This window comes from Teleopsis dalmanni, chromosome X (assembly GCF_002237135.1).
Source record: "Teleopsis dalmanni isolate 2A chromosome X, ASM223713v2, whole genome shotgun sequence".
NCBI lineage: Eukaryota > Metazoa > Arthropoda > Insecta > Diptera > Diopsidae > Teleopsis > Teleopsis dalmanni.
Window position 1 is genome coordinate 43,631,731 of NC_051848.1, and position 14,426 is coordinate 43,646,156.

The 14,426-nt window shown below is 30.5% G+C and overlaps 2 protein-coding genes across 6 annotated transcripts in view; both read right to left on the reverse strand.

Annotated features, from left to right (window-relative positions):
* Positions 1-1,091: 1,091 nt before the first annotated feature.
* Positions 1,092-4,724, reverse strand: LOC119688380. 3 transcript variants are annotated; one of them, XM_038103059.1, is made up of 3 exons: positions 4,629-4,724; positions 4,349-4,554; positions 1,092-3,139 (listed from the first exon to the last, which is right to left on the reverse strand). In XM_038103059.1, the coding sequence occupies exons 2-3, from the start codon at positions 4,502-4,504 to the stop codon at positions 1,403-1,405; spliced, it is 1,893 nt and encodes a 630-aa protein (XP_037958987.1). In that variant the 5' UTR covers positions 4,505-4,554; positions 4,629-4,724; the 3' UTR covers positions 1,092-1,402. The 3 variants fall into 3 exon arrangements, with proteins under 3 accessions (XP_037958987.1, XP_037958988.1, XP_037958986.1); XM_038103060.1 differs by having other exon boundaries at positions 1,092-2,824; positions 2,879-3,139; positions 4,349-4,686; XM_038103058.1 differs by having other exon boundaries at positions 4,349-4,686.
* Positions 4,725-7,793: 3,069 nt separating this feature from the next.
* The window catches only part of LOC119687769 (sodium- and chloride-dependent GABA transporter ine), a 34,057-nt gene continuing 27,424 nt past the window's right edge, over positions 7,794-14,426 (reverse strand). For 2 of the 3 annotated variants that reach the window (XM_038102237.1, XM_038102238.1), the window contains 7 exons: positions 11,271-11,493; positions 11,080-11,212; positions 9,582-10,058; positions 9,368-9,508; positions 9,104-9,304; positions 8,860-9,036; positions 7,798-8,798 (listed from right to left, as the gene is read on the reverse strand). In XM_038102237.1, the coding sequence (XP_037958165.1) occupies positions 8,487-8,798; positions 8,860-9,036; positions 9,104-9,304; positions 9,368-9,508; positions 9,582-10,058; positions 11,080-11,212; positions 11,271-11,493 (1,664 nt within the window). In that variant the 3' untranslated portion in view covers positions 7,798-8,486. Of the gene's footprint in view, positions 8,799-8,859; positions 9,037-9,103; positions 9,305-9,367; positions 9,509-9,581; positions 10,059-11,079; positions 11,213-11,270; positions 11,494-14,426 lie in introns of all 3 variants that reach the window. The other variant, XM_038102236.1, reaches the window with a different exon arrangement.

The window sequence follows — 14,426 nt, forward strand, 5'->3', positions numbered from 1 at the left end:
AAGGGATTTTGACCATTGGCTATTATTTGGATATGAAAATAAATAAATAAATAAAGATAAATAAAATGTTGAATGTGAATTGATTGTATATCATAGGTAAATGATAAATGGTATAGTTGTAATCAGTAATTGTATTTATTAATATATATATTACAACGTTGAGCAAAACAAAATTAATACAATTTTATTAAATATATTGCATCCATTGCATATCGATATAATTAGTTTTACTTGGAATGCATGTATTCGGGAAAACATTTTCTCATTATTTTAAATATTTTGTTGGTTTAAATTAATTTATGGTGTTAATCTTAAAGATGTGTGTATTCCAGCTGCGATTGTTTTTATTAGTATCTGCGATTGTAATTATAGTCATTTACTTTTAGTTGGTGAATTGATGTGATGAGGTTAACTGTCCATCCGTAACAGATTAAATCTGTTATATCTTATGTTGTTACAACTTATAAATTACGTAAAAGAGAACTTAAAAGATATGTATTGCAACGAGTATAAATAATATATTGTCATTGCTTACACAATCCGTTAAATTGTAAAAAATCAAAGATTTGTCTCCAACCATTAACTGCTAAATAAACATTATTTCAGATTTTATAGCTATATATAGTTTTATTAATATGAATATAAAATTAGTCTTTCAAACATTAATCTGGAATCAATCTGGGAACTTCATCTATGATAACATGCTTTCACAAATATCGAACGAGAAGTTCCAACTTATCACTACAAAAATATACAAATAGTTTCGAGATTGTTAGACATTAATAATATTATATTTATAAAATATAATCGTTATAATTCACTCATAATTGAAATTTAAATAAATAATTCATTCACTTTAGCAAGCTTCAAAATAAGTTAATTAATAAAAAAATTAAATTAATTTATCAATACCAGTGCACATAAAATTATACATACATTGCTAATATAATACATGCAAACATTCGTGTACATACATTTATAATTAAATCACATTTAATTTCGTCATTTTAAATTAGCAAAAATAAATTTAAATTAAAAAAAACTTAATTATTTGAAGAATTTATATACACAATCTTAGAAAAATTTATACTTGAGGTCTCAGTATTTCAGTATTTTGAAACTGACCTGACCTGTTACTCAAACTTATTTAAATAAGAAGCAAATTAATGCACAATTGCCTTTAAGTTTATGAAAATATGTATAGAATAAGGATAGTTAGTTTACACGTAAAAATTAATTAATTAAATTTAAACACCAAATATTTTAAAAGTTTAGTATTTAATACAAATAAGTTGTGGAGATTAAAGTGGTCATCATAAAATAAATTGGTAAAGGAAGATGGTTAATAAATAATCTCATACAAATAATTTTGAGTTGCTGAATCTTTGGTTGTAGGTTGTATCTAATCTTCTTCTTCTTCTTCTTCCTCTTCTTCATCATCACTCACATCTTCGAACATTGCAATTATTTGTTTGCGGTCTTTTCTAGAAGATTTAGCAGGTGTTTCTGGATCCTTGTAATTATGATTGTGGTTATGACATGAAGCATTGTGCAATTCAAGTGAAGCGACGCTTAGGAAAGTCAGATCACATGGATTACAACGTGCGCTAAATGGAAAATTAGCTGCAGCAGGACTTGAAGTTTGAATTGTGAGTGCTATATTGGGTTTATTGTCATCATTGTCAATTTCTCCGTTTGGTTCATTTTTTAGAATCATTGCAACTGTTGGTGACTGATTAGAGTAAAAATTTGGAAAGTTCTGCAGGAATGTAGAGTCATCATTAACGACTGGTATGTTAGAGCGATTGATAGTTTGCATTGTTTGAGCTGTTCCAAAAATGTTTGACGAAGTCGATGGCCCATTATCCGGCAATGTATTTTCTGTTTTACATTTATAAACAGTATGCTTTTGCGAACTCAAGACAGTAGCACCATTTGCCGTAACATTTGTACCTAGTACAGGTATTGGCTTTTTTAAATAATTTGAACTGTTCGCTACCACCTCAACTGGTTTAACTAATCCAGGACTAATTGCACGTTCAATTTTGTAAAGTATATTGTTGTTTATATTGATTGGTGACTTTTGTATAACTGCTTGCTTTACCGTTTGAAATAGTAAATTATCTTCATTGTTTGTGCTTAAAAGCGTATTTACTGCATTTGCGTCCTCCGAATAGTTAGGTTCATCATTTAATTCAATTAAGCTATGCTGCACTTTTTGCTCGCCAGATGATGTGTATGCTGAGCTTTTGCCATCACTTTCTGCACCGATAAGATCTACGAAATTATTTAATTCTGATACGTTTGGTATTGATCCCTCATTGTAGTTTGCTTTCACCCAATTACATGTCCTGCGCATATAAAATATAACACGACGTATAAATTCATGTGGTGAGATGGTTTTGGTCTTTCTTATTTCCAGAAGACGATTTAAAGTTTCAATGTATTCTAAAAACTGCATCTCAATGCAAGTACGTACGTGCTCCTTATATGATTCTTCAAACATAAAGCGCCGGAAACATGCACGACACTTGCGTTCCTTGCAGCTTTCTGGTATATTAATGATTATGGAATCACGCAATTGATCGAATATATCATCCTCTTCAAAGTTTTTTTCTCTATATGAAAATATATTAGGTTGTAGCAGCATCCCTTGCTCATTATCTTCACTGGATGTAGGTGTTTGATAATCATCAAAATAATTATTACTTAATGACGGAATAATAGGAGCATCAAACGTTTTGGAGTTAGTAGTATTACTTTGTTTGGCATTTGTATCTTTGTAAAAGAGTACATTCGGGTAACGCATTTCTTGATCTGTGTTCTGCTGAATAGGTAAACTGGTATAAAAGTCATTATTAATTAATGTTTTGCGCACCTTGTTTAAATCGGATTGCGCATTGTTGAGAAGTACATTGGAATTGCTTGGACGTGATTCCTGTATAACCAAAGTTTCTGGCTTTGCCGTTGAAGTCTGTGTTTTCTCTCCTTTTTGTTGAGCATTTAGCTGATTGCCTCCGTTAATTTCTTTCAAATGTAACGCGTTTTTGATAGCTTGCTCTCTAAATATCATAGCGTGCTTTAGATAGGAGATGCACAACGCACATATATGTTGTGGTAAGCCATCATTCTCAGATACCTATTCATAGAAACGAAAATATAAAGTTTTAGATATTTCAGTTTTAATCTTTATAGAAACTTTAGTTCTATGTCGTGCGTATGTGCACATTAATAAATATACACATTCAAGTTAAGGAATTCTATTGTACTATTATTAATACTTTTTCAACGTAATTGTAGTTTTTACGACCATAATATTCAAAGGGAACTTTCACTCAAATTTAGATTTTATTCTATATGACTTGCGTGTTTTATTGAAACGATGGATAGGATGTGACAGACTAGAATGTACGAGTACCTATTTTTATCCGGTAGAGTTAGATATTATATCAGTTGATTTATTAAGTATTCAATCCAAATATCTTACGTTATACCCCATTGCTTTAAAATCAATGTGAAAGTATACAGCGTAGTGGTTCCAAGAACGGACGGGTCTACGTCTCGATGGCATTCTTTCTCGTTGTTATTGTAACCCGTTGGGATCTGCTTGTAAAATCCCTTTAAGAGGTGGTAACCGGTACCTTGGTCGTCGTAGTTGACAAGTAGTTTCAAGACGTAGACCCGATAGTTCTTGGAACCACAATTTCTTGTTGTAGCCCGTGATAATATGCTTGTGTAGTCCATTTTGGGTATGCTAAACGTAGAATCGAACCACTTGCCGAGTTTGACGATCAAGTGCCGTTCACCACACAAAATGTTATCTACGAAATGGACTACAAGAGCAGATCATTGCAGTTACAACAACAACAACTGCTTTTCAAAGTATGTAAAAAATAATAAAAAATTACTTAAAGAGCACTTGTAAATAGTGAAATAATGAAAGTAAAAGCTTGGAACTGAGGGAGTAATACATTTAAAAATTCGCTGATAAAAATGAAAAGCATATAATGAAAACGAATTAAGGAAATTATATATCTTAAATGTTGAAAATATTAGAGTTACAAAAAAAAAAAATGAAATAAAATAAAATAAAACTTTATACATGGTCAACTTAACGACTAACTTGGATCAGTATTAAGCTTAGTACTAAAATATAGATCGCATGAAAAACAGAAGAATTTCATATAAGTAAAAATCTTGTCAAAATTTTAACAATATAGAAAAGTTTTTTATATGAAATTTTATATAAATTTTTAGTGCGAAGTGGATGTTACCAATAACAACCATTACCGGCGACTTTTGGATGGTATGATTTTTTTCATTTATTAGCACCTATTAGATTACATACCTTTAGCCCGGTGGTGTCCTCCAACATAATATTAATAGGCTTCTGCCATTTAACATACTCATTCAACGATGCATGCAAATATACCGGAATTTTTCCAAATATTCCATATTCAGCAGGATTACCGCAAACACGGCAGTACCCATTCCAAGTCGTCATTGCGTTAGCAGCTTGTATATACGGTTTGATTAACTGTGAATTTTATTTTTCTAAAATCAAAAATTCTAAGTTTAAATACACATAATACGTATACTTAAACAATAAAAAAGCAACGGAGCTTTACATTTAGTACAACCAAACCTTCGTCTACAACAACAAAACTTCACTAAACAATTTTCAATTAAATGTCAAAATATTAATCAAAAGCAATTTGATATATGTCATGTACTTGACACAGTGTGGCCAGACTGAAAGTTTTTATTAAATAAGTTTACTAGACTTGCATATAGAATTATTTTTAAAAAAATTTATTAATTGATATATTTACTACGCATTCTATTCTTTTTAAAAATTATTTGTCTGCACATCATACTTATAATACGTTAATATTATTGCATTAAACCTGGTAAATACGCAGTTATGAACGCAATTTTACACACAAAATTTATTAAAAGTTTTACATATCATTGACTTTTAGGGCTTTCCAGTTTGACGAAGAATCTTAGTTAAATTATATATTCCGAGGAACTTTGCTCATGAGAGTATATGTTCACATATGTATATAAGAAAATGATCGTTGTTATTGATAATATATAATAATTTATTCTTGATTGCAGTTCGATATTTGTTTGAGTGGTATATGTAAAAATTTATTTAGGATATTTTGGGAACCAATTTACATCGGCATATACTATAAGAAAAAACATCGTAATATTTTAGAAATGTTATTCGTGCCTAAAATCATAAAAATATGTGATAACAATTTTCGATAATTGTAAGTGTGAACATTGTAAGGGAATTCACAAAAACTTGATAACCTCCGTACCAGTTCGCCATAGAAAATACTAGTGCCGATGTGTATCGTATGTAGACAATTGACACTAACAATGAAAACTGAATGTAAAATTTACCAGTTGTGCGCATTTAAAGTGCATTATCAAGCGACTAGTACTATTCACCTGCTGGGTCGTGAACTATATAAATTTATACAACTGCGTGAGTGAGTGCTTGAATTTCTATTACGTAAATTTAATGCATCTTCACGATTTGTGAGCTATGATTATTTCCACAAAATATTCCAAAAAGGGGGGTTTAGTGGATTAAGGTCTCATGTACACAGTACTTTTTTAAAATGAAAAGTTCTTTTAAAAAAATGTGCTGTTTTAGACGTCTTTACCAAATGTTTAAAACGTGTGTTTAAACTATAAAATTAATTTTTTACTAATTTTTATTTTTTTATGTACTTCTACCAGTTATGTTAAAATAAAGCTATTTTCTTCCAAAAGTGATTTTAATTGTAATTTTTTGCATAGCATTTATACTGACAATTTCTTCAACAAGCTTTGATTATAAGCGCCAAATATATTTTATTTTTAAATTTTGAAGTTCTTTGCTTTGCATTTCTTTATGTTTTTATTCAATGTATTATTTTATTCACGGTTTCTTTTTGATCGTTTTTGTTTTTATAATTTTTATTTTTTTTATAATTTTGTTATAATTCATATTATAATACAAGTAATGTGTTAATAATACTTAATATATATTGTAATAAATACGTTTTTAAAATCATCTACTAACTTTTTTCGTGATGTGTTTTCTACGAAATTCCTTTCAAAACGAATTTTCCGGAATTTTCGCGCTTGCGCTGGAAATTTCAAAAAAGAAAAAACGTCAAATTTCGAAAAAAATAGAATCACATTAAGCGTGTTCAAGGGGTACGTTCTAAGGGTTATGTGATGTTAACGGTAGTTGCCGTCGCAATTCTATTAAATTCTGTAATGTTTTAACTCTTGCTTAAGTGGCCTTTAGACATCAACGCGCGTTGACAAACACACGAAGTCTTCTCTCTCCATTACACATTAAATTTACCAACAATTTTTAAAACACACCTCCAAAAAATAATACAAACATTTTTCACTCATTAGTATGAAAGCAATCGCTGAAGTGTAAACAGTAAGTACCTATGCGTATTTTTTAAGAAAAATAATTTTTTTTTATTTGAAGTTCAAAATAAAATTGAAGTTTACCTTTAAATTTAAATACTAAATCAAAAATTCATATTTCTTTGGTTAAATAGTAAAAAATATAAACCAGTCATTTGAGATTTTAGTCAATATTTCTACCTGTAAAATTTTATAAATAATAAATTTTTCGCAGGTAAACAATTCAAATAACATTTAAAATATAATATTCTTTGTAATTTAATGTTTGGTTATTTATATATTTTTAGTAACCCAAGGTTATTAATATTTTAATTCTTCTTAATAAAATGTTTTGGAAATTAAACAATTTTACCTAGGTAGAAAATACAAATATTTAAAATAAAATTCATTCATATTTGCAAAGCATCGCATGCTAGCGACAAATCATGCGTGCATTTAAACGATGTTTACGCTTCCATTTCTCAAAATAAATAAAATTTTGCATGCCGACCAAATCCGACTGTATATGCAAAAACACGAGCGTGTTTGAAGAAATATCAAAATTTTTTGATTTTCGTCAACACATTTCTTAAAATTTCAAATGTTACTATTACACAAACAAATTTCGCATTTCACAAAGTAGGAGAAAAAATTCTAATGTGAGAGCGATTTTTTAGTATATTTGTTGTTTTATCTGGGGCGTGTTTAAAAAATTTTTAAAAAATTGTTTGTGTAATGGCAAGCGCGCGTTGACAACGAGCGTTGATGTCTAAAGGGCCCTTTAGATCTGACCATCAAATTACGCGGTATGGCTGTGTATAACCAAAACAAGAAACAAGTTATAATGATGAAGTTATAATGATGGTATGAAGCAATATAAGTCTGTCTGCCTTTTTCAAATGAATAATATGGAATAAGTAAAAAAAATTGCTCATATTATAAGGACCAGGAATTAAGAACACTTACAAAAAGTCAATTTGCACCGTTGACGAACATGCCAAAGCTTTGAGTATGAGAAAGTGGTGATCCTTAGATATCTGATACCAAATGTTACGGGTAGTCAATGGGTAGCTAGAATTGATGGGCTAGCATTGATAATGGTGATTATAATTAGGTTGCAAACAACTTTAAAACGATGAATTTAAGGGCAATAACTCTGCAGCACATCATCACCTATAATAGTTTTTACATTTTTTTGTCAATAATAATAATAACTACTCATTATTTTTTTTTTTAAAGATAGTTCTAAATATTCTTTTAGTTTGTTTTTATTTAATTTTTGCTTTTGCTGGTGATTGAATAAATCACACCGTCAAATTAAATGACAAATGAAATGAGTCATCTTCAATGTCAAAAAATTGTTTTTGCAAAGCTAATTTGGAGTCGTGGTAAAATCGTTTTGATATAATTAATTAATTTTTAATAAAATATACATAGGAAAATATACATTTCCAATCACTAAATTAGATGACAATTCTCGATGGTACGGGTATTATAGATGGAATACAAGAGTGCTCTTCTACGTTCCCCACATGTCATGAGATAATGTGTTAACTTGATTTGATCTGAGGCGCAAAAATATTTTACATATATTTTGATTTTCATTAAAAATAAATAGAAATTATTTAAATTTGTTATTGTTGAAATAATCCAATCTTCCAATATGCGAAATCATTAATGAAACTCTTTTATTATTCGGAAAATTGAAACAATTGTACTTATTGGTTATTTGTTCTTGAAGTTCACAACAATAAGTTTTTACATAATTAACTACTATAACTACAATCTTGGTAACAAGACCTTAGCAGAAATATTTAAATCAACGTAAAATTATAAATATTTTTTCTACAATACAAAGAAGGAAGAAAGAAGTTAATAAATGCTCATGAATTTAACAATACTAACATTTTGTAGAAACGACAATTATTAGCAAATGTAGCAATTTTTGTGTGGAACACAAGGCTAACACAGCCGACAAAGTCACAAAAATGCTCCCTTAATTAGTATTAAATCAACAGCCTTAAAACTATATTTCAATACATCTAAAATCTATTAAAGATTCATCTTGCCGATGACTTTGGCGCTGTCTCCTGCTGCTCTTCATTTTGAGTAGACTCATAACCCTTTTCATATGTGTACTCGACTTGTGCTTGCGGTTGTTGAAGTTGCATGGGGTTATAGCCCCCTGCTGTGTTCTGCGCCATATTAAATTGCAGTGGAGCTACGGACTTTAACTGCACAGTTGGTTTATATATGCCAGACAGTTCCTGAGATAACATATACTGTTCCTGCTCACTATAATCATGTTCGCAGTGATGCTCACCACATATACGACATTCGTATATATTGGGACGTAGTGTGTTTTGAATACGCTGTAGATGGTAATTAATCAATAACTATTATAAATTTAAAGAAAGCAATAAATGTAGTTACCTCAGCAAAAGTACGACCCTTCGAACGGAATACATTTATGAAGGCATAGCTAGGTATGCAAACTAGGGAAAGTGAGGCAAACATCCAACCAATGCCATAAGCCCATTCAGGATATTTATAACGTCCATTGTGATAACTTGGTTCTTGATAATTTATTAAGCTTAATACCCAAATGGCCTGTAAACATAATTACAAAACAATAAATAATATAACATAATCTTTCGTTATCACTATAGAAACTGACAAATAGTAGGCAAGGTCCTAAAAGTATCCAACATGACTTCAAGTAAATCGATGGCGCTTTGCCAGTCATTTGTTTCACATTTTTTGACAATCTGCCTGTACCATAAAACCAAGCTATAGCAATCATTTGGCAGAAAGCCAAAAACATGATCGAAACCGAGGCAGCATAATGATCCATTAATTGAAAGAAATAAATACCACCCTAAGGAGAAGAAATTTATAAGACTTAGTGAATTTAGATAAGTTTGAATAAAACTAAATATACCTGTATTAAATTGGGTAGACCAAAGAGAAATGATATAACACAGACGAAAAGTACAACAATTTCATGATAGCCTAAATGCCGCTTTATCCAATTAGGAAATCCATCTTGTATTGAAGTGACTACCACTTCAACAATAGCAAACTAAAAATGAATTAAAAATTTAAATTAAATAATTTTCACTTGTCTTAGTTAAATCGCATAAAGATATACTTACTTGTGAATTCAAACCTAAACATAATAACATAAAGAAAAACATGACGGCCCATAACTGTGCGTACGGCATTTTTGCCATTGCTTGGGGATATACAACAAAAATTAGGCCAGGTCCATCCCCTATAACATCTTTCACGTTTGTGTTTTGTTCCAGTGCCAGGTTTCCTAGAGTGGCAAATGCGAATACACCAACTAGTAGACTCGTTAGAATATTCACCACACTAACAGCAATTGTGTCGCGTAATATATTGTTGTTGTATTTGTTGTAGCTGGCGAATGATATCATCGATCCAAATGTGATTCCAAGCGAATTAAAGTTCTGTGAGGCAGCATTTATCCAGACATTAGCTTTTTTTAATTCAGACCAATTGGGTCTGAAAAAGTAACGCAGACCTTCATCCGCTCCTTCAAGTGTTACAGCGCGTCCCATTAGTATGATTATCAACACAAATGGGAACGTTGCCGTAAAATAGCGAACCTAAGTAAAAAAAGTAATAGGTGTTATAACAGAGGTATATGAATACATAACATATATTGCACTATTAGAATATAGAACAATCAATATGTTGTACTAGTACTATCAGGACAGGAGAGTTTGCAATGAAAATGAAATTTTGAAATCATTAATAAATAATTAACAAGTAAGAAAATGTGAAGCAGTTATTAGATGGTTTACCACAGCTAACCTTAAATAAATAGTAAAAAAAATACTACTGTATAATTAATGAAAATAAATTAAGAAAGGTCCTAAGAAACGTAAACGAAGGATACAAAGGATACGAAGGGTACCGCAATATCACAAAAATGCAAAAGAAATCGAATCCAAAAAAAAAAAAATAAAAGGCTGTCTAATAAAATAAAAAGGAAAAAGATATGTAGGATGAAATAAGTGAAAAAATTGTTAGTCACAACTCTATTTGTATTTATGTTTGACATAGGGATTTGCGAAATGACAGATGATATGATATTCGGATATTACTTTGGTATTTCAAAGTCTTTTTCCTCGATCTCATAGTATGGAAGAATTGCTTCGCTTGTTTGAAACCAAAATTCATACCCCATCAGTATTCAGTAGTTTCTCAATGAACGATATTCTGGGTGCATTAGAACCCAGAAAAGAGAAATGTTTAGAAAGAGAAATTAGAAAATGAAATGTTTTGTTTGTAGTGCAAACATAAAAAATTGTTAAGCTTACTCTATTTAAATGAAATATTTACTCTATACTCTATGCTCTTACACTATACTATTTCATGAAGCACATAAATCTTATTCTAAACGTATATAATAGAGTTTTCTGTGAATTTCTTATTGTCTTTCCAAATTATAGTAGTAAGTGGAATAGTGATTTCATGTTTTTTATGTTACTTAAAATCATATTGAATATATGTGTTATCCTGTCTTAAAAGGTTGGGTTTTCATAAAGAGCATCTAGTAAGTTCTAATCACATATAGAAAACATAAACGTTAGCTGCAGAGGTATCTGTATGAAATTCGCTTACCTTTGCAGAAGATTTAATCGATTTCCATGTAGCAAAGTAGACCATTAGCCAGGCACAAATTAGACATGCAAACAGCTCCCATCGCATTAAGCCCGGATATTCAATTCCTGGACTAATTTGTAGGACTTTGTTTCTAAATTTATTAAAATATTTTAATTAATTTTAAAATTGTGTGTATTTCAAAAATGTACTCAAAAAACTCTTCTGATGGCGTACGCGACGAATTTGGTGCCGTCATGTTCACTTCTAAACGTTGTGGCACCCAACAGTATGGTGTGTTCCAACGGTTCTTGCAATCGACCCATGGCATGTATGGCTTAAACGCGGTGAAAAAATAATAAATTGCATAGGCAATAATAACGCTAAAATACGTGGACATTAAAAAGGACACAACAACACTAGCCAAACCTGCACCTGTAATAAAAACCATGTTTTAAAATAAGTGTGAAGTTGCTCTTCTAATGCAAAGTATGTGTCTTCTCAAAACATTCTTCATAATTATATATTTTATATAAATAATACGAAAAGAGGTACAAATCTGTAATGTGGTGGAAGAGGTGTAGAAAACTATATAAAAAAATGATTAGCTTTATGAAAGGGTTTATTCAGATGGACTTCGGTAGCTCTTCAAATTTGTTTTTGTATGGAAGCTTCGTATTTGGTAGATTTACATACATTAAGTTTTGTTTTAAATAAATTACAGCACAAAACCAAATTATCATTTAGAGAATTATAGAATCCAATCTGAATATGGTACATCTATTGTTCGACTGCTTTTTAATATGTGAACTAGTCTCTGAATTTTGAATGCCATTGAGAACGCTTGAGAAAGAAATTCTGATATAAGAAATCAGAAAATATTCCACTACAAGTGCTCCACAACTGAAACAGAAGCTACCAAAACAATAGAAAAGTTTCTATAATGCTTACTTAATTGGAATAGTTAGTTGCTTCCATACTCAACGGCTTATTACAAGAATGTGTCACGAAGCTCATGGAATGTGTTCATGGAAGTGAGGTAACAGTCATTTGGGTTAAAGGGCATATCGGTATTGAGCAAAACGAAAACGCAGATGAACTTGCAAAGCAAGGATCAAGCCATAACTTCTGTGGCCCAGAGCCCAGAATATCATTGGGCTACAATATGACTGTAGCCTATTTCGATAAGTGGATAACTTCACTTTATCGTAATAGATGGAGAGAGATAAGCGCTTGTAGACAGACTAAACTCATGATATTGAAACCGTTGGCCAGGAAAGCTGTAAAAGTGCTTAGCTATCTGTGGAGCACCCTAATCTGACTGACCTCATTGATTACTGGACATGGACCTTCAAGTATCACTTCAAAAAGATAACTCTTGTTGAGGAAGACACTTGCAGACTATGTCTAGAAGAAAACGAGATAGCGGTGTATATATTGTGCCAATGTCCAGCACTGGCAAGCAGGAGGATGACTGTCTTGGGACGATATTTTTATTGTAGGTATGACTATTAGGTCAGGATTTTTGTAAAATTATTTTTGTTTCTTGTTGTCATTTTGTAGGCTAAAATAATTTAGAAAAGACTTAGTTGGGCCTTGTGAAAAAGCTTTGTCGGATAGTGTTATTAAAAATATAGACAAACTTTTTATTTAATGCACGCCTAATGAGCATCGATTGGTTTGCGTTAAAAATGCAAATTAAAAAGTTACACATAATCAAATTTCATAAAAAAATATTTACATCAGTGGAAACTGACATGTTCTTCCAATAAGTACATCACCAATTATGGCTATGGCCAATGTGACATCAGACGGGCTTAAAAAAAATGTGACGGGCAATAGGCGTTGGGCGATTTGTTAAAGTATCTTAAAAATGTAAATATAAATTAATATTTGGGACAATATTTGTAAATATTATTTAAAATTATATAGACTTTTTTAGAAATCTGTATGTCTGGCACAGAAATATTTTTAATTCTTTATTAATCAAAAATTGCCGTTTTTGATAACTTTTTGGATGAATACTATATAGTGTACAGTACTTATAATTTAGACTTAATATTAGATTAATTGTATTTTTTTAGAGCTCAAAATAAATAGTGAAAGAGTATTTAAAAATGTGTGACGCCGTCTTAACACTTTAGGGACTTTCTCTTTTGAGAATCTTGGCGAATTTCAGAATCTCCCTCTAAATAGTATTGCCAAAGGTTATAAATGGTTTTAACTCTTGGGTTTTTTAATCATATGGTAGCACAATGAGCTCCCTGGATCCCTTGGGATCGCCAGTATAACCTAACCTACGACCAAATTGTTTGCGTTATACTTCAAAGTGAATATATATAACATATATCAATCATGATGGTACTCTAAATAAAGGTACTCGAAATATGAATAATAATAATATATGAATTGATTTTATTGAATTTAATTATTTTTAATTTAATTTATTTATAATCACTAGTATAATCATATAATCACTTTCTAATCACTTATCTAGCAATTTCACGTGATTCTAAATTAATTATCTCGTTTAATCTTAGGTATTAACATAATTATATTAATATACATTTACTATTTGAATTTATAGAATTAATTTATAGAAAACAATTAGTTTGGAATAATTTTTGCAAAAAACGTAGTTCAGTTGAGGGCGGCATTGCAAATATAGGAAATGTTAAAGTGTTGGGAATATGTAAATAGTATTTTTATATAAATTACGTATATGTCTTTCAGTAATTAACAATGCAAATGTTTTAATTTTTGTTTCATCGGTTACAGTTGTCATTTATAGATTTACTTATATTCAGTCTACTAAACCTTTCAAATTAAATATGCTGAAGGCTTTTATAAGAGTGTTGATTAATAAATGGTAATATTATTTTATATAATAATTTTTATTTCAATTCTTATGTTTGAGTTTTAAGAAATGTCAATTTTTGAGGGAGAAGGGTTAAAGGTAGTTTTGGTTAGGTTACCTTCACTTACACACAAATAATAGCCTGTTTCCATATCACTGATGAGCGACTGAACGATCAGTTTAGAAGTAGAAGTTCAAAGCATTCAACGCACGAATGGCGCCCCTTCCAGAACGCGTTACTCCCCTTATTCAAATTAAAGAGAACTAACCTGATAAGCGTTACTCCCCTTATTCAAATTAAAGAGAACTTACCTGATAAGTTGATAAAGTTGGATATGTCCATTATTTCAAAGGATGACAGCTCTATCAGTTAGTAAAGGGACAACAAAGATTTTTAATCTTCTGTTAGCCAGTGATAGGTACTGACATGCAGGTTTCTTTTTATCCGCAGAGTCACAATTCCGATAAAATTTGCTAGAGAGCAGACCAAATCTAATTGCATGCATTTTTA

Bases quoted from the DNA above. Each gene is read 5' to 3' on its own strand.
- LOC119688380 (XM_038103059.1), bottom strand. From the start codon at position 4,504: ATGACGACTTGGAATGGGTACTGCCGTGTTTGCGGTAATCCTGCTGAA. The intron at 3,140-4,348 runs GTATGTAATCTA...TTCTATGAATAG, and splicing joins AGGACACCACCGGGCTAAAG to GTATCTGAGAATGATGGCTT.